The sequence below is a fragment of the Cheilinus undulatus genome, linkage group 14 (genome assembly GCF_018320785.1).
Source record: "Cheilinus undulatus linkage group 14, ASM1832078v1, whole genome shotgun sequence".
In the NCBI taxonomy this organism is placed as follows: domain Eukaryota; kingdom Metazoa; phylum Chordata; class Actinopteri; order Labriformes; family Labridae; genus Cheilinus; species Cheilinus undulatus.
In genome coordinates, this window is record NC_054878.1 from 27,373,224 (window position 1) to 27,398,491 (window position 25,268).

At 37.1% G+C, this 25,268-nt stretch overlaps 1 protein-coding gene across 2 annotated transcripts in view; it reads left to right on the forward strand.

The window, feature by feature from the left end:
• Positions 1-299: 299 nt before the first annotated feature.
• The window catches only part of fig4a (FIG4 phosphoinositide 5-phosphatase a), a 95,239-nt gene continuing 70,270 nt past the window's right edge, over positions 300-25,268 (forward strand). The window contains exons 1-8 of one of the 2 annotated variants that reach the window (XM_041805452.1): positions 300-494; positions 648-769; positions 5,319-5,417; positions 9,248-9,371; positions 16,081-16,237; positions 20,077-20,127; positions 20,737-20,906; positions 23,406-23,534. In XM_041805452.1, the coding sequence (XP_041661386.1) occupies positions 707-769; positions 5,319-5,417; positions 9,248-9,371; positions 16,081-16,237; positions 20,077-20,127; positions 20,737-20,906; positions 23,406-23,534 (793 nt within the window). In that variant the 5' untranslated portion in view covers positions 300-494; positions 648-706. The remainder of the gene's footprint in view (positions 495-647; positions 770-5,318; positions 5,418-9,247; positions 9,372-16,080; positions 16,238-20,076; positions 20,128-20,736; positions 20,907-23,405; positions 23,535-25,268) is intronic. The other variant, XM_041805454.1, reaches the window with a different exon arrangement.

Genomic DNA, 25,268 nt, shown 5'->3' on the forward strand with positions numbered 1-25,268 from the left:
TAGCACTAAAAAGCCTGCATTACCCCACCGTTTAAATTCCTAATTAGCTTTGGTAACCATGGCAACCTGCAAACTTAATAGGCGATGAGGGGTTGGCCTCATAAATGCCAGAGATTTGTTCCTTTACTTGAAAACATAACCCTAACCCCCATAAATATGGAGTTAAAGTTTTTAAGGCTCAGGCTCTATGTTATCAAGAGATATGTTAGGCAAAAACGAATACTAAATTTGTCTAATATGAATCGCCTTTCAGCTTTTGGACTTTGCGAGCCACCGTATCAGTTGACATAAGACTGCCTTAGACTTTCATGATAGTCACATGACTAAAACAATTTCATGTTGCAGTGTCCTATACGCTGCTTTTAATTATTTGACCAGCTGCATGTATTTTTTGTTAAAATTTTATATCTAGGTTGTTTGAGCTGTTAGAGGAGATGCACATTTTCAGTCCCGGAGGCTATATGTGGCTAACGAGGCTAGCTAGCTAATCAATGGTGAGTATGGACAGTTCACTTTGCCCGAAAATGCTATTAGCTCAAGTAAAAATCTCTTGTTTTTAATGCTAGCGACAAAGTTAACAATGTTTAGAATGCGCTTTTTTAAGAGGTGAGGTGTTTCGAAGTTATTTCATGTCGTTCTTCTTGCAGATCTCCTGTTGTCTCTTCTGAATTGTCATTATTTGGAGAAAATCATCACAGAGAAAAACATGCCACAGGCAGCGGCTCTCATCAGTGGGATCCAGAGGATGGTTCTGTATGAAACCAGAGCTGTAAGTCTAGCATAAAACACTCTTCAAAGATACAGTTCATACCCATCAGAATCTGCACCAACATGCAGTGATCCCTACATTTCAACTCCAACATGTGAAAAGATGCTTTAACAAAGTCTTTGTTTATAACTATAGATCTCAGAAAAGCACGGTTCTCATAACGGCTTTAGTCATATAAAATGAGAAATACCTTGCCCCAGTTTGCATCTCTGTTGTCGTCAAAAGACATCATTTATCTAAATTAGGAAGTATTATGCACGGCAACCCTTTCTCTCTTATGTGGGGTTTTTTGCATAAACCCTGTGGTATAACTGTTTAATGAGGAACAATAGATCAGAAAACTGTGTCATTTTATTAGGTGCAGCTATTCAGCGGCTGATTCACGTAAATAATTTACCAACTACATTGCAACAGCCCATGCATTAGACATAGACATAGTTTAGTTCAGTGGTTCTCAACTGGTCTGGCCTCAGGACCCACCAGTCTATTAAATGACAAAATGGGACCCTTTAAAAAAAAAATCATGGATGTAACCAAAAGTATGGAAACTGATTAGAGTGACACCCCCTTTCCTCTTGATACTGTGTTATGTTATGCCATTTTTACAGAGATTTTGAGAAATTACTTCATTATCACGAGGAAACCAGCTTTTTATTGAAAGAAAGGGAGAAAAATTGGTTGAAATATTGATATTACATTTTAATATACTCATTATCACGGTAAAACAGGGTAAAATAAAATGTATGGATGCATTTCTCCCCAAAGACTTCAGTACTTAATAGACATTTTTTACCACCATATTTTTCCAAACACACTTTTGTTACCCACTGAAAACCACTTTGTAACCCACTTTTGGGTCCAGAACCACCAGTTAAGAATCCCTGTTTAGATGATCTTCTGATGACTTTGATAGTGGCATGGTTGCTTGTAGGGTATCGTTTAGGTTTTTTTCCTGGTACCTGTGCTAAATTGATACTTTTTATATGGTGCTGGTGCCTACATGGTGCCTGAATCACTACTTTTGAGAGAAAAAAGTGTGTTGAAAGTCAGCAGGAGAATTAAAGCTGGCTGGTGTTGTAAATTATTTGCAGAAATGTCTTCAAAAGATGCCATTAGAACAGGGGTCATTAACTATATTTGTAAAAGGGCGAGATTTTGTCTTTATAGGCACTCTGGGGGCCAGACTTTCAAATTAACTTAGAAAAAAATGCATTATTTGGTCCAAATAGCATGTGATTTTATTAGTATATGGATTTTCTTTCAAATTGTAAGTTATTTTTAGGCATTCACATAGAGATCAGGCTTTATTGCCTGTGGGCAATTGAAATATTTTATCTACGTATTAGGGGTGGAAATCACTAGTGGGCTCACGATACGATATTATTGCAATTTTAAACATTTTGCGATAGTCAGTATTGCAATACCATATGTTGCAGTTTATACCATTTTTTCAACTGCTTAGCGGATTAAGCATTAGTCTTGCCCTCATGTTTGTCGTATTTCTGCAGTATTTTATTTTCATGTAGCACTTCTTGCTAACCTCATGTGTCATGTCCATCTCATTTATGCCCTGCTTGCATTCCTAATGTCCTTCCCCTGGTGCTGCCATGTTTTTTGTACTAACTTTCTCCTGCTGTATGACCATCACCTCTGCTGACCTCACTGGACAAACAATTGTCCGAACACTTGATTTTATTTTTCCATGATCAGAAAGTTCAGTTTATATTAGCAGTTAATTTGAAGAAAATTGATACTTGGTGGACAAGACGATACGATATATCACCAGACAAAATATCATGATACTATGCTGTATCCATTTTTTTTCTCCCACCTCTACAACGTATATGTTGGACTGCCATGTTGTCCATCACTAGGCTCCAGCAAAATTCATGTACTGACATTGGGTCAGAGACAAACGAAAAGTAAATATGCCAGCTAATGTGATTATTATCTTTGTACAAAAATACAAGCAGGTAGGAGACATTACTACAGACAGAAAAACAACTGAACTACATTTATTCTCAGCTCAAAAAAGAGTGTACATAAATTACCCAATTTATGTTGGGTATATTTCTTTCATTTGAGGTGGCAGGATGTCACATTGGGGGGACAAGGTATCAAAATGAAGTATCAATATCTGTTTTGTAATTTGGTTTGGTAAGTATCAGATGTGTTCGCACCAGTACCATGTCAACACTGGATTTTGATACTCATCCTTAGTTGCTAGTGTCAGATACTGCTGATCTACTGGGATTTTCAAGCACAACTATCTCTAGGGTTTACAGATACAGATAGTCATACAGATAGTGAGAAGCAGTTTTCTCAGCCAAATTGCTTTGTTTAATGCAGGTCAGAGAAGACTGACCAGATTGATGTAAGCTGATAAAAAGGCAAAAATAACTCAAATAACCAGTTGACATCACCAAGGTATGCAGAACACCATCTCTAAATGAACAGTGGGTCAGACCTTGAGGCAGATGGGCCACAGCAGCAGCTGCAAGGCTGCACTGGGTGGCACTCCTGTCAGCTAGTGAAAAGTAGTGAAATTAAGAAATGTACATAAAATGAGACAACACAGAGACCAAACAACATAAACAGTACAGCATTATACAGATAACCACATATACCAAAACAGAAGGTGACCATATAAATATGCTTAAGAATAACCAGGAATGAAGTGACCATCACAGTAAAAGTGCATAAGGCAGATGCCAAAGTCCTTTAGTGCTATAGTGCTAAGGTGCTGATGTATTGCACATTATTATAAATGTGCGTGAGGAAACTGCACATGTCTTTGACCTGTTTATTTAAAGTGCTGATATGATTCCACATAGCCATATTGCACAAAATTTGCATATACTGAAATATTTATGCATGTAATATTGCACAGGGTTAGCATACGTAAGTGTATTTATGTATGAAATAGTGCACAAAAGATGCATACATAAAGTCGTTGTATGTAAGAATGTACACAGAGATAATGAAATGGTTAAACATGGTCACAATTGTTGTTTATTGTGAGCCACACTTTCAGATGACCTTGTCATCAAGTCTTTTTGGTATCTCAAAAAAAATTTCAAAAGAAGTATTTTCTTACAACCTGAGAAGAGAGAACTGTGAAGACACTGTCAAAAACTGCATAAAAACATTGACAACTCTTTAATACTGAAACTTTGCTAATGTAATTGACAATTCGATTGTGTGCGGATGTTTTCTTGCAGTTCTTACTACAATCAAAAATTTACCTTGTTTTGAGTACACAACATTTTTGTTGTGGTATAAAACTATATCAGCATTGTTTTATTTCTATTGCTTTAAAACATTAAAAATTAAAGTTTCATGACAAACCCACTAAAGACTTAAATGTAAAGAGATTCTGTAGTTTTATGAGTACTTGTTAGCTAACACTAGATGGCAGCAAAAGAGTTTTTGAAATTATTTTCTACTCAAGTGTACTCTGATCCACTTTATTGTGTCATGGCCTCCTTAGTGTCAGTCAAAGCGATTTGAATGTCCAGAAGGGGTACATACCCCCAGACTAAATATGCTGTCAGTCTTTTTTCTGTTAAGTTTAGATTTTAATACATTGACAGCCATTAGTCAGTGATATTTTGTCATGGGTCTTGTGCTTCTTTACCACTGTACTAATACTGTTTTTTTAGCCAGTGCATATTTTTATGTTTTCAATGACTAAGATATCCCAGTTTGAGGATGAATCTCTTAGTGCTCTCATTATGTTGAACCTCTGACAGTCCATTTCACTAAGCAGTGGATAAACTGGCTGTCAAAGTATTGTGATGGCTCCTTAAATACCTTGAAGTGCGGAACAGGACAAAATTTCTCTAATGGTTGCGAACTGTACAGATACACAGTGTTCCCACTGGATGTTCCTGAGTGGCCATTTCACAAACCTAGAGTGAGGAAAAAAATAATGACTTGAGGGGGAAAAATGTCTTAAAGAAAGAGACAAAGCTTAGCAAGGAACATATTAAGCACCGAACCTGGGGGGACAGAGACTTCTCCATAGCCGCCCCCTACCTGTGGAACTCACTCCCTAAACATATACAAGACTGTACAGACTCATCCACATTCAAATCAATGCACAAAACTCACCTTTTTAAACTGGCTTTTAATGTTTGATTTTGTTGTTGTCTTGTCACTTTGACTGCTTGCTTGTTTGTTTCTCTGTTTAACTGGGATGTTGTCCTTTATTATCTTTTTCTTTTTTGTATAATGTCTTTTTATTGTTATTGTACAGTGTCTTTAAGTTCTCGAAAGTGCTTTATAAATAAAATGTGAAAAGACATTCTTATGCATGATAACATGATAAATATATGCATGGGGTTCCATTTGTGTATATATTTTTTTTAACTTACCCCTTCAGGATAGGTTATAAGCCATCCATCAACAAAACATTATACATTTAACTATATATATGATATTGTGCTCACTTTGCACATTTTCCAGAAGCAGCTCTGCACACTACATGATAATTACAATCCCTGTTGTCATTCATGATGCCTTCATACCTTTATTTTTGTCTTTCCAGAGGTATTTTTTAGTGGGGACCAATCAAGCACAGACTAAACACCGAGTCCTGAAGATTGACCGCACAGAACCCAAGGACCTGGTGATAATCGATGATAAGGCAAGTGTCGAGCTGTGGCTACAGCTAGTACAGTGCTAATGTTGTAAATGCTTATGTAATACAGTACAGTCCGCTCAAGGGGAAATTGTACAATTACTCAGCCTGTCCCGAGTGTGCTGTGGACGACAGCTTCGCTGATGAGTGCTGCGGAGTGCACCTCCTTCTTCTTCTCCACTTGCTCATTACCAGGATCTATGAGCTGTGAGTTGATATGTTTGTTGTGGATTATTACGATTATGATGGGTTTGTTATTATGAAGAACCCATGACTAAATATCAATCACCCCACGCCTTCATTTTTGCTGATATTACACTGACCCTGGGAAACTGTGTTTGCTTTTTACATTTGGTTGGCACGGTGAAGTATTTTATAAAACAGGGGGGTGGATGCTTTTAGAATGTGGCTATAAAGTGGAGGTGAGCAGATTTAAAACTGGAATTAAAACCCTATAACTCATAATCTCTCAGCTCAGAGAATGAGAAACCTTGCACGTATAATAATAACAAAGGCTCCTTTGAACCTCTTTACATTTCTGAGATTAATAATATTTCTTCTAGTGAGCTGAAGGAGCCCTGTAATGAGCTATTTTATTCTCTCTGACTTACTGGATTCTGCTGGATAATGCCTTTTATCCAACATACAGGAATACTACCCCATTTATAGCACATGATTGCGTAATTGTCCTTTGCATTTGGCAAGCAAAATTGTGAACTCTATGAGAAGGATAAAGGAGCTTTCTGCACAAACAACACACATGTAAAGGTTGGTTTCTTTACATTTCTTTTTAAGTGAAATTTATAAAAATGCTGGTTTATTGCAGTAATGTGAAAGAAAATTAGATCTTGCCTCACTCAAGATCAATGTATACACTTTTGTTTGAAAATTCAGAGACTTTGGTTATACCTAGTGAGTTTTTTTAATCAGGGTTGTCAGCAATAATGCATTTATCACAATTAATGAATGCCCATAATAAGTGCATTAATTTTTTTCATCCCATTATTTGCAAACTTTGTCCATTTCAGCACACTTAGGTTAAGCCACTGCAGTTTCTCCCTGCTGCCCTGATGTCTCAATTCAGTTAAAACAAGACTAGGTTAAAACCTAGTATATGGCTGACCGAAACTATCTGGAATGCCTGTTGAAATGTCTGACGCAGTGATACTCAACGTGTGGCTCTTGAGCCATATCTGGCTCTTTTGTGATGATTTTTGGCTCTTTTATGTCTTAATTTGAATTATTCCCCCAGAAAACCTTAAAAAAGGGAAGCTCTGTCCTCAGAATTTATCCATTGCAAGTCCCATTAATGAGTTTGTTTCCTACACTTATACAGTTGGCTTTATATGTCAACTTTAACTTTTTGTCTGTATGTTTCTATTGCCCTTATTTCAATTTTTTGCACCTTTTCAATTTTTATTTGCCACTTTTTATCAGTTTTTACAACTAAAAGCCCATTTTGCCTTTTGTTTTTGCCACTTTTTGCCCATTTTTGCCACTTTTATCCTGTTTTTGCCTTTACACCAGTTTGTCTCTTCTATCCTGCTTTTTGCTATTTGTAATTTTGTCACCCGTTTTTTGTCTTTTTTTGCCATGTTTGCCCACTTAAGCTGCCTTTTGCCATTGAATTCTACTTTTTTTTCACATTCTGCCTCCCTTTGGTGTTTTTTGCTCGTTTTAGTCGCTTTTCACTCATTTTTTGCCACATTTTTGCCACTTTTTGACCAGTTTTGCTGCCCAGAAACTCTTTTTTTTTTTTTGGTCATTTCTCACCAGTTTTTGCTGCTTTGTCCCATTGTTGTCACTTCTCACCCACTGTTTGCCATTTTATGCCTACTTTGCCCCTTTTCATTTATTTTTTGCCATTTTTGACCATTTTTGCCATCTTCAACTTATTTTTGTTACCTCTTTAACCCGTTTTTGCCACTTTTCAATACTTTGATTGTGGCTCTTGCAAAGGTAATTTTCAACAATTTGGCTCTTTGGTTGAGCAGGGTTGAGTAACATTGGCCTGGTGGATTTGTGTGTTCTGGTAGAGTGACTGGTTTTGGGGGCATGTAATTGTTCTGTCCCTCATGTCTGTGGGTTAAGGATTGAAGGATTTCAAAAGTTATAAACATAAAGCCCTGTCAGCAGGAAAAAGCTAACCTGACACACCTGAGACTGTTTCATATATCTATGGCATGAATATACATTACATTCTTCTGGGAAAGCTCCCATAGAAAGCATTTGGGAAGGGCAGGACTTTGAAAAAACTTAGCGAAAGTTAATTGGAGTAAAACTGACCCATTTGTGACGGGCCAATCAAAGCGACAAGACAAATGATGCTATGCACATGCGCTATTGTTGTGCTGACAGGCTACCGTTGATTGGCACCAGCCAATCTGCCGTCGCATATTATGAATGTCATCAGTGATACATGAATTTTGATCATAAATCAATTCAGTAAAGTCAACCTAATGTAAAGGCTATGCTGTTTATTCCGAAAAATCCCATATTTTTTGTCTATCTATATGTATGTATCTGGTGAACCGTCTCTATTAATATGGCAGCAATACATGAATAAAAACAACATGTAAGTATTGCCATACTTAAATGCAGAACGCAGCACTTAATCATGGTGGGGTGGTGTTGTCTCAAATCCCACATGCCTGCCCACAGAATTGGCTGGGCCCCTGAAAATCCTAGTGAATGGGCCTTCCTCAGTTGTGATTTATTTATTTTTTCAATGCATGTGTGTTGGATCAGTAGCATTGGTGCTAGCAGCCTGGCTAACAATTACTTTATTTTGAAGTAGAAAACTGTTTCAAACTATTATTAAGCATTGATGTTAAGATTATTTATACCTGCTTAGAAACCCCCTTTCCTTCCCCCTCATGCCACCTTATGGGCTGCCTTGAAGTCACACACTGCCCTTTTTCACTTGCAGGAAGAAACAATAGTTTAACCGCTTCTATTTTCTTCTTCTACTTCTTTCATAACACCAAATTGCAAACAGATGTTAGGTGATTATCATCAAAATTTTACTGCTATTTCACCCACTATTAAATCCATTTAACTTTTATTTTATCATTCCCTCAAAGAAAACTAACTTATTTTAACTTAAATACCTTTTGCTTGATCAAAATGTGCTTCCATCGCTAGTCACATGTTAGCTAGCCAGCTAAGGGTAACATTAGCTAGCTTGCTAGCACACAAACAGTACCATGTCCACTCTATCACCAGTATAAAGTTCATTGAGGGTGTGAAGTGTCCATTGTTTCACATTCAACTCATGGACAGATATGAGTGTGCTAGTAGTACACTGCATTTGACTGTACTTCTCAGTTTGATGCACTTTGCACACTTACTCAAAATATTTAGTACTGTATTTAGTACTGATTAGAAATACACTGAAACTCTTTTGCCTACCCAAAGTTCCTAATTTTCTTTCGGAATCAAAGCAGGACTGTTTCCAAACAGGAAGTCAGGTACCCTTAATTTAAGACAGAATCTAAAATAGCACAAAAATAATTTTAAAGCAAAAATTGGAATTTCAAAATGTGACAAAAAGGGACATTAATTGTGAATGAATGCAGAACTTAAGGGGTTAATTTCATTTGAAGCTTGCAATTGTTTTTGACAGCTCAAGTTTTTATTATTGCATTGAGTTGTGAGTCAAAAATCAATCCCCCATAACCAGCAGCTGGAAGAAAATATCACTCCTGGTTATTCCTGTTTTCTTGATAATTAAAAGAACTAGATGAAAGGTATGCCCACAAATAATTTAACCTTAACTGCTAAGTATTTTGATAATGTTCATGACCTGTTTATGTGCATTTGAATTTTGTCTTTAGCATGTGTACAACCAGCAAGAGGTTAGAGAGTTGCTCGGCCGTCTGGACCTGGGAAACCGTACCAAGATTGGACAAAAGGGTTCCTCGGGCCTGTCCAGAGCTGTGTCAGCTTTTGGCATTGTTGGTAAGTATGTGCTCTTCCCTGCTGTCACATCAATAACATTGGAAACAATGAGGCAAAAAGTCCACACTTTAGTGTGTGGTTTTTGGATCTGTTGGGGTTTTTTTGTTTGTTTGTTTTGGTTTTTTTTGCTAATACAAGAGATAAGAAAGCTGAATCCATTGGTAATACATAATTTTTAGCTATGTATGACAAGAACTTTAGATGTTACATGTGAAACTTTGAATTTATTTTTGAGTCTTTTGATCAGACCCAAAAGCTGCATGAATCCTCTCTTTTTCAGTATCAGAAATAGAAATGAGAAAAAAAGAATGATGAGAATACATTTTTTTGGAGGCTGTTTGATTTAATTCTGAATTTTTTAGATTCAAATGTTTTCACTAGAGCAAAATTTGAACTTCAGTATCAATTTGAACAGTCAAACCTGTTAATACGATAGAAATACAAACCCTGGGCACCAAAACTTGGAATTTGCCTGTTTTTAAGTTCATGATATAGATCATTTAACAAAACTGTGTTGTGGATAGATATGTGTAGCTGAGTAAAAATATAGCTACAGATAAAGTTATACATATATTTGTTTTTGCTGTATTGCTTTCTTGCACAGCCATAAGTGTAGTGTATTCATCTCAGAGGACAAAAAAAAGTCCACGGCCTACAGACCTGATCACATCTGAAGGCATTCATAGTGTTCCTTTTTCTGCCCTCAATTAAAGTAAAGTACACCTATCCATCTATCTATTTATCTATTTCCCCTCAGACATGGACTACAGTTCACCATCCATTTCTGAGGGTGACTTGTCACATCTGTCCTCGTCATACATAGAAGTGTTACATGACACATTTGTGTAACTTAATACGTCAGGCAGACTCTTAAACATCTTATGCCTGAGTCAGCCTTCAGGTCCTGAGAGTAACTGCATGATTTTCATGCGTGTACTGTGTGACCAGCCATTGAGTCCTGACCTACATTTTATCAATGCACGTTCTTTGAATTTGTCCAAACACCTGTCTCGGTGATGTAAAAAATGACCTGTTATCACTGACATTTATTGTCCAAAGATGTTTTTTTTTTTTTTTGTTTATTTAACATTTCTGAATTACCTGGGTATGTAGGTACATGGCGTAAACATACCCATCAGATGTGTTGTATTCATCCAAAGTATTTCTGAATTTTTCTGTTGTGAGCATTTTATATCTGCTTAACTCTCTTCATATCGACTGCTGACCACTGTCTGCTTGCCTCTGGCTTGTTTTAAAATTCAGGTTGACATGCAACTGGACAAAAACTAACAAAGTCATGTGGAAGGAATTTCAACAAAAAGAATGACAGTGTTATGATTTGGTTTTCTTTATTTTATTTTAACCCTATTTCTTGTCTTTTTTTCATGAAAGTGCAAAAATAATAAATAATTTTAAAAACCCAGTCTAGAAAACATCAAATAATTAAGACATACAGTGCCGTGAAAAAGTATTTGCCCCCTTTCTGATTCCTGATTTCTTTGCATAATTATCACACTTAAACATTTCAGTTCATCAAACCAATTTTAATATCTCACAAAGTAATTGCCACCTGAACCTAATAACTAGCTGTACCACCTTTGGCAGCAATCACTGAAATCAAGTGTTTGTGATAACTGGTCATGAGTGTTTCTCATCACTGTGGAGGAATTTTGGCCCACTCTTCTTCTTCACGGAATTGTTTTAACTCAGCCATATTGGAGGGTTTTCCAGCATGAACTGCCAGTTTAAGGTCACACCTCAGCATCTCAATTGGATTTAAGTCCGGACTTTGACCTTTGACTTTGATTTTCGTTCTTTTTTTTTGTTTTTTTTGAGCCATTCAGAGGTGGACTTGCTGATATGTTTTGGGTCGGTGTCCTGGTGCATAACCCAAGAGTGCTTGAGCTTGAGAGCACGAACTGATGGCTAGATGTTGGCCTTCAGGATTTTCTGGTAGACAACAGAAATCCTTGTTCCATCAAATCACAACAAGTTGTTCAGGTCCTGAAGCAGCAAAGCAGCCCCAGACCATCACACTGCCACCACCGTTTTTGACTGTTGGCATGATGTTCTTTTTATCAAATGCTATATTGTTTTTACACCAGATGCAACGGGCTGCACGCCTTCCAAAAAGTTCAGCTTTTGTCTTGTCAGTCCACAGAATATTTCTCCAGAAGTCTTGGGGATCATCAAGATGTTTTTTGGGAAACGTGAGAAGAGCCTTTGTGTTCTTTTTGTGTCAGCAGTGGTTTTGGCCTTGGAACTCTCCCATGATGCCATTTTTGCCCCGTGTCTTTCTTATGGTTGAGTCCTGAACTCTGACCTTATCTGAGGCTGGTGTGGCCTACAGGTCTTGGGATGTTGTTCTGGGTTCTTTTGGGACCTCCTCAATGAGTCGCCTTTGCACTTTTGGAGTAATTTTGGTTGGCCAACCACTCCTGATACTCCTGGGGGGGGGGGGCAGATAGGTTTGGTTTATTTTTTCCCTTAATAAATAAAATCATCATTTAGACTCTCCCTTTGTATTTACTTGGGTTGTCTTTGTGAGATATTAAAATTGGTTTGATGATCCGAAACAAGTGTGATAAATATACAAAAAAATCAGAAATGAGAAAGGGGGCAAATACTTTATCACAGCGCTGTAGGATTCCTGAAATTTTAAGTAATCAAAAGAATATCCGAAGTGATCTTTGGCAGGATTTTTTTTTTTTTTTAGTTTCAAGACAAAAAAAATGCTGATAGCAAAACCCCAAAACATAACAAGATTAAAAGAGTGGAGCTATATGTGAAGAAACAATGTTGACTGTGGGAAGAAGTTGCACCTCTTATCTAATCCAAACTAGTGAGCCATCAGCCCAGGAAGAGAAGACAAGACTTCCAGAGTCCCCACTCCTGACCTTACAGCTCGACCTGAAGTAGCTTAACTATCCCTCAGTTTATTTTTGGAGACACAAAAATATTAGAGACACATAGAAATAATATTACTTGGTGGTGAGATTGTTCTTATTTATTTGCATTACTGTTTATTGTTTCTTTGTAGGGTTGTCTGCTCCAGAATCTTATTCTTTCTGTCTTGGCCCATGCTTTGCCCTCTTATGAAAACCAGGCTATTAGCTTTTTTTCTTAATACTGCTTCAAATCCCCCCAAAAATGTCTTTTTTACGTGAAGATAATATTGATTCCAGCACCAGTGTAAGGCTGCAGTAAGGCCCAGGGGGGATTTTGGCTGAAACATCCCTTTAACATGCCATTTAACCTAAAATGAAATAGCATGCTTACACCAACAAAGCACTGATTTGAGCTTGTTTACCTTGTTAGTTCAACATGCTGTTCACCAAGGGTGGAAATAGTACAGAAAATGTATCATCATCAGCTATAGTGGCGGTTTGGGGAGGCTCACCAAAGTAAGAATTTATTGAAAAATCTAACATTGGTCTATCCAGTATTTCAGTTTCAGTCCATTCTAATGTTTATGATAGATTGACTGACCCATTGACCCACTGACTCGGTGACACTGACATCTGTTGCCCTCATCTGCTACAGTTGGGACCATGTTGTTATCTGCTTTCTTTATCCTCTACGTTTGTTTGTGCCCTTGTCCTATCTTGGCATAAGAGTTGCTAACAGTTGTTGGCTTCAATTGGCAAGGCCCACTCAAGGCATAATATTAGCACAGCCAGGGTAATTCACCCTTATTGCTAGGGCTGGAGCTGGGTCGGTCACACTGACCTGAACAGGCTCTGACTTTGACATCTTCTTCAATAAGTGACACATTTTTTGTCCCCAATGTAGACCACTGCCAGTTCAGAGGCTGCTATTTGCAAAAGTCAGTGTGTTATACAGAGTAAAGAGTGAGGCACAAATGCTAGGCAGAGTGTATCCTGAACGCCAGTGTTCCTTGAAATTTTTCTTCTGACTCAATAAACCACAGACCTTTTTATGGAAGTATAATTTTATTATATTTCATGTGCAGGCAGGTTTTTTCATTTTGACCTGTCACTCGCTGCGAGAACACAATGAACTCGCAGAGCAGATTAAAAGTGAACCTTTTTTGAACGCCTTTGTGGAAGTGATGCATATCATTTGAAGATATTTATGGCTACAAGGAAACAATTACCAGTGTTGGCTTCAGGAGAATCAACCAACTGTGAAACTTCTCATAAACATCATAGACCATAAAATATGGAGAAATTACTTTTACACGTTTTTACAAAAACATGGGTCTTTTCTTACTTGATAAAACATTTTTGATTAAGTTTTCCTTTTTGGATGTAAATGCAGTTGAAAAATTGTACAAATCGCAATAAATCGTAACTGCTCGTATTACAATATTCAGTGTATTGCAAAATGTTAAAAATCGCAATAATATATAAAATGTTAAAAATCTCCAAGTATGGAGATAATATCATATCATGGGGGGCCACTAGTAATGCCCACCCCTAACATGTAGCCTAAGCTCAAAAATCTTTGAAAAGTTTTAAGAAAGGCAGCACATCTCACAATCCAAGTTATGGAGAGCAAAACCCTTTCATTTCTACTGGTGAAATGTTAGGGTTTTATCTTCCATAACTTGGATTTTGATATATGCTGCCTTTTTTTGGAGCTTTTGAAAGTTTGTCAGTACTTGGGGGTTATTTTAGATGCTGAAGTAGTCTGTAACATTTGTAGAAGCTTTCTGTGAAGTGAAACTGTGGATAGACAGTGTTCGCCATTGAAGCTCAATGTGGAAATGAATAACAATAAAGGCCTATCTTCATCTGTTTGAAAGCACACAGAACACCACTTCTACACTTACTCCCAGATCCTGCATGATAATAGTTGATTATCATTTCTCACATTTAATCAGGGAGGAGGGGAGGGGAGAGAAAAGAGAAGAGCGCACGTGTGTGCCATAGACGGAGAGTAAAATGGAAGGAACTTCGTTTGCTCCTCTGTCCTGATGTAGCTCATTTTATTTATCAAGTATGAGAACAATACTTGAACTTTAAATCAATTCCAGCACTCCTGTAAACAACATCTTATAAATGCTGTTATTCCTAGACCTAAAGTATTTTGATAAAGGATTTAATGGAACGCCGTTGGAGGCACACTTGTCGGCTGTGCTTGCACATGCACGCCGACAAGTGTCTGTGTAAAGTGATTTTTTGAACACCTGGTGGTAATACTATATACCATGGTAAAATTTGAGGAGGGTATGGTGCTATTAAAACATGAATAATAGAATGAATAAATCAATAAAACAGATCTTTGAGGACTAAAACGAGACTAAAATGTCATCCCGTTTTTGTCGGACATTAAAAATTCATGATATTTCTCCACTCTGGGTAAATCTGTCAAAATACAATGCATATGTAGCTATTCTGCCTCTCAGCTGTAGAAAGCAGGCACCCCAGGTTTGGCAGGGTGCAGAGAGCACACTGCCATGATTTGGTACCAGATTCAGGCAACAGAATAAATGCTTGGACTAAAAGTTGAGACTAAATGTAAGGATTTTTTGTAGACTAAAGCTAGCCTAAAATGTTTTTTTGTTTTTGTCGACTAAAACTAGACTAAATCTCTTAAGGGTAGAAATGACTAAAATGTGAGACCAAGACTTGTTGCAGCTGTTGCTCTGTCTCTTCCAAAGCATCCGAACAGCCTGAAATGTAAAAACAGCGCTACATTTATGATGCAAGAGCAGCGTTACACCTTCACACCATGATTTACACCCACGTCTTTCAAACTCAATGCCCCCAATTTGCTAGGCAGTCTGTACCCTGTAAGAGAGTACTTTCTCTTTGCCTGAGCACAGATCCTGGATCATGTGTTTTCATTTGTTGTCTTAAATTTATGATAGCTCCCTGAAGAGTTCAAATAAATATCACACAATTGGCTTTGTGGTTTTCATAGTACAGTGAAATAGTTTTATTTGCATGCTGCAGTGATTCACACACTTTTATTCATGCTGCTTTAACTAAGACGAACATTTAGGCACGTTTTATACAATGGCCTTGTTTGGATTTACATGATGTATGTCACTTTATTTTGAATCTTTTAGTTCAATGTTGAAACTTTAAATAAGAGTCTTTATTAACATGATTCTGCTAACAACACACTGTGAGCAGGGCAACCGATTCTGAATGGTTAAAATGTAAAAGGACTTTCTGTCAACAGAATGGTTAAAGAACAATCATATTAAATGCTTGTTTTTTTGTTTATTTATTTATTTATTGTCTATTTATTCAGCACACACTCTTGCATAAGCTGCTGTCCTTGATCAGGCGAATGTTACCTGTAATTTTTAGAACAATAAAAACATGCAGATATCATCCAATAGTCTGTTCTGTACTGGATGTCACAGATGTGAGTGTGTCTCATCAAGCGCTCCAATAATTGAATATGTGCCACTGTGTTTTCTGGGTCAGATTGTGAATATGTAAGCATAAATGGATGGGAATTTATAGGTAATATAGTGTGTGACACACTTTAACTCATCTCATGTTCCACCTCCACAATGAGCTGTTTAGCTGTTTGAGTTACATCATGGAGCTGATTTACAAAAAAACATAAAGATTGACCTACTAATTAAAATCCTCAGAGGCTTTATCAGTGTATGTGAACAACTCAGGTTATGTGAGAGGTAATTGGGGGAAGTAATGTCCTGGGTTTTATTAGTTTACTCTGAAAGGTTTAATTTTTATTAATTTGTCTATTTATTTTTGCCCGCCAGGGTTTGTTCGTTTCTTGGAGGGGTACTACATTGTGCTGATCACCAAGCGAAGAAAGGTGGCCGACATCGGGGGCCACTCTATCTACAAAATCGAGGACACAAGCATGATCTACATCCCCAATGACTCAGTGAGGGTTACACACCCTGATGAAGCAAGGTATTATTTTGTTTTTTTCAGGAAGTCTGAGGAAACAGTCTGAACAAAGCAGTGAAGAGGGTGAGAACATAGTTTTTATGGACAAAGATATACTGGAAATGAAGTCTTGCCCAAAGCTTTGAGAGTGTTTCCATCTATCTGCTATCTACACCGCTTTGCTTATTCAGGGTAGTAGGGCTTTGGAAATATTTACTGTTACACCTATGGGTAATCTCAGCTGTGTTTCTACCAAGCATTCTGGTTGGTGTGGCAGGATACGCTATTATTTATGTTTCTACTGTCAAAAGATAAATAACTGATCCATACTTTGACCATATTTTGTCATAAACATGTCTTTTTTTTTTAGATTTATTTTTGGGCCCTTTTATGCCTTTATTTGATAGAGGAAGGACAGTGGATAGACTCGGAAACAGGGAAGAGAGTGGGGAGAGACATGCGGTAAAGGGCCACAGGCCGGATTCGAACCTGGGCCGCCTGCGTACATGGATAGCGCCTTAAGCCACTCGACCATCTGCGCTTCCCCATAAACATGTTTTTTAAGACACAGTAATATGCTAAATCTTGTAGGGTACTGGTAAGATTCAACTCAGTCTCTTTTATATGAATCCTGAAAACCAGCTCCAGTTTAAGAACTAGTTTTTTTTCCATTTCTGATGTTATTTTATTTATATAAAAAGCCAAAATGGTACCAAATGAAGATTCACAACCAGTTATGCTCACATTCATACTTCCAGGCAGGTGCAAGTCACCAGTCAGCAAAATTAGCATGGTTTTGGTCTGTGGGAGAAAGCTTGAGTACCCATGGATGCACAGGGAGAGTATGCAAAGTCCTCACAGAAAGGCCCTGTTTAATGGGTTTTCAAATCAACAATGGTAACCACTGCAATGCACCATACAGCCTGGAATATACTTATTTAACTTGTGTACTCAAGTACAATTACTCTGTTTAAAATTTACTTCAATAAAAATAATTGTACAAAAAGTATTTAATTCTAAGTTTAATTTGAGTAGTAAGCACCAAGTGGTTACAGTAACACAAATCTTTCTTTATTTGCTAAACTCCTATAGAGTTCAATTAAAAAGTTTAAGAGTAGCTATGTCAGTCCTTACTACATAAAGTTAAACAACACTTTTGAAAGTCTTATATATTGTACATTATGACACAGCTTCAGTAACTCTTAAAAATCTGTGGGAAGGTGGGTCTCCTCTGGCAAGAACAAAGCAGAGAGTCAGCCTCATAGCAAGGCAAAGCATACTGATGAAGAATATGCACCTGGTTCTTAAAAAAAAGCCTAAACAACAGGTGGGAACTCTAACTCAGTTGTAAACTTCACTCATGGTGCAAAAACAACGACAACAAATCCATAACCAAAGAACCCCAGTAGGAATCACTGTACAACAGGCAAATTCCAAACACACTTATACACATAAAACGGATCTCAACCCTCTGCCCAAGGGCATGATGGGGAACTCTTCCCACACATCCCCCCCCAGATTTGAGGTGGTAGTTGATGAGGTGAGATCAATTGATTCTTTACAGAATTGAACTAACACTGGTGGATCACACCGGTCAAACTACTCTAACACTAAAGGCTATTTCACTCAGAATTGAGTTAGAATGACACCTTGGGAATTTGGGAAACCAACTCTTAAATGTTAAACCCTGAGATATCAACAGTCAAGTTTTTGTTGTGTACAACAGTTGCTTTGGGTTGTGTTGTCAAATTATTCTCTCACTATGTGCTACTGTGTGGTCAACAAAGCCTTAAAAATCTTGATTTTTCTTTGCTAAGGCCATTACTCATAAAACTCAGGGAAATTTGATAAATAGATAGAAAGAGTCTGATCAGTTTTTTGTTCAGGAATACATCCTCACCTTTTTTATTGTAAAGAACACCAAGTGTCTCCTATGCAAAGAGGGCTGAGTCAAGCAGAGTTCAGAGCAGAGCAGAGAAGATGATAGTCTGGTTGTTGTGCTATGTTTGGGGCTTTATTCAAGCGGGGGGGGGGCTCCTTCAATGTATAATGCTAAACTTTCTCAACTAAACTTAATTCAACAATCAATTTGTTTTCAGTTATAAGCACGTAACGGCTCATGTTTATAGGCACAGACTGTGCTATTTCATAACCTTCAGAGAAGACTGGTGTATAGGCATGGTGTGTTCCTGTCACTCCAGCTAAAGTGTCAATAGAAAAATCCTGAAAAAAATGATTTCGTACAAAGAGTGTTAATCCTGGCAGTAAGATAGCAACAAGAAAATCACATCATAGATCTGTCAGTGGTGAGTACTTCTGATCTGTTTTCAGTCATAACCCAGCCTTCCCGGTTCATCCGAGCAACAGAGAGCTCCATTTTTAAAATCTCTTTTAATGAGTTCATCCACTGAAGTGTGGAGAGTGTGCAGCCACCTAACTGCCAACATCTCTTTGGCAGTAGTGCATACTGATAACCACAGTGGTCTTTGAGTTTGGCTGCCTGGGATTGTCATTCAAAAGCGTGAATTTAGGAGGACAAATGATTTTCACACCTAGTGATTCAGATGGAAGATCTGTAATTTGCATAAAGAGACTTTCTAACTGGTGGGCATTCCAGTATAGTTTGAAGAAATGTCCTCATTTTGTTGAAGTCTCGTAGAGAAGAGCTTGAAGAAGGAGCAATCTTTTTACAACATACAGGTGTAAAATAATTTTGATAAAGTATAGATTTCTACAAAAGCATACACTGGAAAATAATTCAAAAAGCAGTTAGATTTTGCCTTGTATGTATGTGTTTACTGGGTCGCCCTGAAAGGGGATAAAGGGGAGCGCTTTCTGGGGCCTAGCCAATAGGGAGGCCCATGGAGGTCAGGAAAGTCACAGTCCATTGTGAAGTTTATCTGTGTTAACCATATTTTATGGTTAACATAAATAATAATCACTCTTATAAAAGCAACAAAAATGAATTTTGTATAATCATTTATGCTGTAGTACAATAGAGCCTTTAATGTGGATGGGCACATTGAAATAAACTATTGGAAACTAATGTCAGACTTAAGCTAAGCATGATGTGCACAAATATGAGGGTGCCAGAGAATGAAGTATAAGAGGATATTTTCTCTTAAAGTTTATAAAGTACAAATTTTAAGGTAAAATTAATTCATTGATTGTGAAAGAGACAAAAAAGGCTGGGAATTGGCAAAAATGGGTTATAAGTAGCAAAAATTGGCTGAAAAAAATGTGGATACAGAGTGGCAAAAATTGGATAAAAGCAGCAAAAATTGACTAAGAAAGGTAAAGAGGGGCTAAAATTGCCACGAAAAAATGGTGAAAAGCTGTTTGAGAAGTCGCAAAAATTGGCTAAAAGTGGCAAAAATAGGCAAAAAATTGATTACAAGAGACAAAAATGGGATAGTGACAAAAAAACTCAGAAACAGGACAAAAATGGGTGGGGAAAAGTAGTGAAAAGCAGTTAAAAGTGTCAAAATGGTTTAAAAGTAGCAACAGTGGGTTATAGAGGAAAATGTGCAAAAGCTGGAAATGGGTTAAACAGTGGCAAAGATGGGCTTAAACTGTGATGAAAAAGGGTTTTAATGTGGCATGAATAAGCAAATTGAACATCAGAATCCAATAATAGCTTGACACACTTTTCAGCTCCAGAATAATGTAACAGTTAGCCAGGACGCTAATGCCAATGCTACTGATCCAACACACATGCATTGATATCATCAATAAGTTACGACTGGGGAGGGCCCATTCACTATTTTTTTTCAGGGGCCCAGCCAATTCTGACAGCAGCCCTGTGTGTTTATAACATCAATCATTGTCAGACATTCTCCATTTTTCTCTTTCTGCTTTTTTAGATATGTTCGCATCTTTCAGAATGTGGACCTGTCCAGCAACTTCTACTTCAGGTAAGATAAGTATAGTCTTTCAAAAACACACACAAAAATGATTTTATGATAGAATTTTACTTTTCTTATTATAAATATGCATATTATTTATTTATGTGTTTTGCAAGGTCAGCTACATCTTGCATAAAGCTTAAGGTTTCTAACTTTAACATGGAGGTTATTCTTAAATTTGATGACAAAAATCTCTTATATGCTGATGATGTCATGAGGTCATAAATAAAGATTCCTTTGTTTAAGATGTCATAAACCCAACACAAAGTTGGCCACGTGTGATAATTCTCACAGCTTAAAAGACTACACCTTAGAAAATCTGAATCTTCCCTACAAATCTGAAATGTTCTATACTTTTGAGAAACATATCCATACACTGAATCTATAAAAGGTGGAGACATGCTTTTGTTGCAGTCGTAACAACGACTGGACATGTCTGTGAAAAGCGAGGACTTTTTTGGTCACAGCTTTGGTTTGATAAAAAACACTTGAATTTTCAGTTTTATAGCATGTGGTGATTTTTTTAAATTCTTTTGCTACAGTTGTATCCAAATTTGAAATGCATTATGGGAGAGCACAGGCTGTATTTTAAAATTAAACTGCTGTTGTACCCTACAGCTACAGCTATGACCTGAGCCATTCGCTGCAGTACAACCTGACTCTGCTTCAGAGGCCTTATGAACTGTGGTCATCGCCAGCTTCCTCCTCTGAGGAGGAGGAGGAGGTGCACACACAGAGCAAGCAGGACAGCTTTGACATATTTGAAGATGAGGGTTTGCCTACGCAAGGTGAGTAGATGACAAGGAGAGGTGGTTGTGGTAGCTGCCTCCAAGATAAGCTAGAATCTAGAAATGTGCTTGATTTCAGCTTTTGAGTAGGAATTTGCACAGATAGTGCAGTTTTAAATGACATTACACAGGCAGGAGGCTACTATAAAAGAAGTTAAAGTTAAAACAAATATTCAAAAATTTTAAGAATGGCTCTCAATGTGAATAAAATAGTACAGAAATACATTTCTGAATTTAAATTTCTTAGTAGGCCCTTTTTGGCCCTGGCTACTACTTGCTCTGCCCCTGAATTGTTATTGGTACTGATTTTTGTTGCTCAATCCATCAGGGAGTTATAAATCAAGATATTATTATTTTGGTTGCCAATATGTTCACCATTTACAATGTTTTCTCAAATTAAGTCACAAAAAACAAATTGTTCTTGTGAAAATGTTTGTTTACAGAATGAGCATAGTAGCACTGCCTTGTGCTGAAACTAGGAAGTACATTGCAGTCAAGCAGAAGCTTGGGCCATATTTCATTTTATTTCTAGGATTTGCAGCTGCCCAATCAAAAATGGTCTGCAGGCTGGATTTGAACACCCGTCTTTTATGCAGAGGCAACAAGATGTTTTTAAAGCACTGAGTGTGAACTGTCTTCATGGAGTTCCGGGGGGGATCACAGTAGTGCTAAAATGACTTTTCTTGTCTTTTCCTTCTTATATTTGTGCAAAAGAGCAAAAGCTCTGTAAAATCATTTTTAAGTATGAAGCTTGAATTTAATTCATTTTCTCTCTGCCAATCAGTTTTTCTTATTGCTACTAATACTTATATCAAAAGTGGTAATGTGAATAAGAGAACCCTTTTTATTATCTGATTTAAAGTAAATTAAAGTTAACAGTCATTAATTGGTTGTTAAATGCTCAGACAGCTTCTACGTTTTTCTAAAGAGGTTAGCTGTAGCTTAGCACTTTAGCTAAGTCTTTCACCTAATCTTAATCACATTTAGCTAGTTCTTTATTAGGCTATGACTTGCCTCATTAACTGATCAAAACTGATTGAATAATAAGTTTGGGTTTAAGGATACTATGTGAAATGTAAATTGGACAATTTAACTAAAGTTTCCAGTTTAGCAATGGCAACGACTAACTTTTTGTAATAACATTAGCCAGCTCTTTTTGACCAGGATTTAGCTGCCACACTGTGGTTTCAGCTCTGTGTTGTTGTTTTTTGTGTTTACAGAAGGCAAACATTTCTTTGGTGCAGTAGTTCTCAGTAAAGGTGAACTAGTTTGAAAGAAAAATGAAGGAGAGGCATGTCAGCATCTCCCCTTTATTGAAAAACCGGTTGCTAGCAATGCTAACTTGGGACAGAAGCTAGCATTGCTGCTGACTGGGAAAATTTTATCATGTACTTTTGTTAAACCTTGGAGAAAAAAACAAACAAAAAAACAATGTTTGGGCAAGTGTTTGCTATATTTGGCAATCTTTTAGCACATTATCTGCTTTCAGCAAGACTCAATAGTGTGTATTATGTATTATTATTGTAGTATGTATTGATATCAAAATTTCCCAGTATGATAATAGCTCATTAACAAGTCCACGGTACAGTATATATTAAGTTGTCAAAAACAACAACAACAACAACAACAACAACAAATGAAGACTGGGGGGTCGGGGGTGGGGGGAGTGACGTCTGCGTTTGTTAAACAACAATTGTACATCAGATATACACTTCAGTTTCATTTCGAATAGTGCTACATAACTGACACCTTCCTACTTTTCTTGTCAGTTCTGTTTGCTTTCTTTGTTTGCACACAGCCCTGCAGTCTCATGTAGTTTAAGGGCATTAAAGAGGCATTTCTCTATGCTAATTAGGGGGGAACATGCACAGGCTTTCTGTTCATGAGCACATGGAATTCATCAGTTTATGAACAACAATCTAGCACTTTGAAAACATCATAAATATGATGTAGGTTTCTCTTCGAAACTTTAAGAACAATTTTAGAAAAAAAACTGAAGAAGATAGTGGTGATTGATTGTTTTTGTGCTACTTTGACATTGCAACACATACTGTACATGTTTCTTCAATCAAAAGAAGTTGAGGTTAATGTGTTCCATGTTATGAATAAGGCCTTTCCATTCTAATTGATTGACATACTTTATAATGTTGGTGAATTTTTTGCTTGTTTTTCTTCTTTTACCAAGTTAAAAAAATGTCAAAGCCCTGGAAATATCTGCCAAAGCAAGAAACCTCAGTTATATTCTGAACTGTGTGTTGACTAAATATGTTGAAGTCAATAACAATTAATTGAAAACATTATTTCCTGTTGTGGTCTTTTTTTAGGAACATGTATTGTCATATCATAGTAAACACCTTGTTTAAACGTTCTGAGAATGCTCCTGTTCCACCTGTCGGCCTGAGTCATTTCAGTGCTTTTCCATTTCTTGCTTACTGATAATTTGATCTGATACAGTGAAATAATCCAGAGGTTTTATGTGTTCTTTCCTTTCTGCCACAGTGGTTTATGGCCTCCAGAACGAGCCGTACTACAAGTATGTGTGGAACGGTAAGCTGCTGGAACGAATCAAGGACACCGTGCATCATGACTGGCTCATGTATATAATCCATGGCTTTTGTGGCCAGTCTAGTATCCTTTGGGCTTTGTCACATCATCTTTGCTTATGTGCTACAGAATTGTGTGTCTGTTATTTTGATTTATGCCCTTATTTGTGTTTTTCCTAATCTCAAAAAATGATCTTGTTTCTTTGTTGTTTAATGAAACAAAGGTCCATAAAACTAAACACTTTCTTGTCAGAATTTAACGTGCTGTAAACACAAGTTAAGGACACAACTTTATCTCTCACAGTGGCATCCTTTGTTGGCACTCCCCCTCATCTCTCAGCCTCAACATCACTTGCTGAACTGTGTGCCGCCTCTAGCGAAGCACGTGGATTACACTGTGAGCCAGATTGTGTGATTAACCACCAAAGTCCTGAAGCAATTTGTGTTTGTTGTTAGGGCTTTAGTAAAACGAGTATTACGGAAATGAAGCAGTGGTTATCAGGTTTGTAAACACTGTCACTTCTGTAATCTCTGCATCTGTTATCTGCAGAGGAGAAAGCTGCAACATTGTGTGTATGAAATCAGATACAGACCCCGTTTTTAATTTTGATTGAATGCAGACACCTTGTTTCATCATGCACACACTTTTTGTTTGGTCTTTAACTTTAACTACATATATTCTGCATACCAGGGGTTTGTTTTGGTCTCTACATTAATAATTCTTTGAGAAGACTTTGTAGAAATGATGCATGGGATACTGCTGCAAAGAGGCTTTGGGCTCCACTAGAGCTGAGTAAACAGTCTGATTTATAATGATGAGAGTCTGCCTTAGGCTCAGGTTTCAGATTTCAATCATTTACCAGCAAGTCCCATTTGCATACATATCATTAAGCTGTGCTACTTGTTGATTTTTCAATTGCGTTTTACCTGTAATTAATAGCTAAGTTTAAGACTGCTCTCATGTTGTGTTGTTGCAGGAGGTTGTTAAGATGAGGTGTACTTGACAGTGTTGCTATTAACACTGTTGTGTCTCATCAGGTGGCAGGCTGCCACTGTGACACTGGTGGGTGCATCAAGTTAAGACGATTCCTGGAAACTGTTTAGCCTTCAGAGATATTTTTTTGGAGCACAAGAGGAAGCGTGGTAGCAATAAGGGGAGAATTAGAGGAGAGTGTAGATGCAGAGAGAAACACTATAGAGCAAGAATTAAAGACTGAAAATAAACTTTTAACAAAAGCTTTATTCTCTGTTTATATTGCAACATTTATATGTGATTTTGGCTTCCATTAAACTGATGTTCACATATATTTTTCACAGTTTGGGTTATAAATTCCTAAGTAATGGCATAACACACAAAATCCAGCTGTTATACTAAAAATGCTATTATGTAATGCAATGACGGAAAAAGAAGAAAGAGAGAAATTGAGGCAGAGATAAAGCATGCTTTTAAAAAATAACATATTCTAATTAGTTTATACCTATATTTTTACTTTAACTAGTTTCCTGAAGTTTTATGTTAAAACTAAATTTTACGGACACAAAATTGAAAGTTGGTTTAGAATAGTAATTAATTACCAATGACATAAAACATTTTGCCACAGAACTGGAATGTAAGTCTTAGGGAGTCTCCGGGAGGGAAAACTCCCATGACTTTTCTTTCTGTGTGATGACATCTAATAAATCCTGTAAAGTGTGTAATTTGATATATTAAAGATCTATTCGCAATCTTGCTATCTACCAGTACACTAGATGCCTACTTTCACTGGTCCCATGATGTCTTAATTTGAGGAGTTTTTCAGTTTCACCAGCACTCAACAAG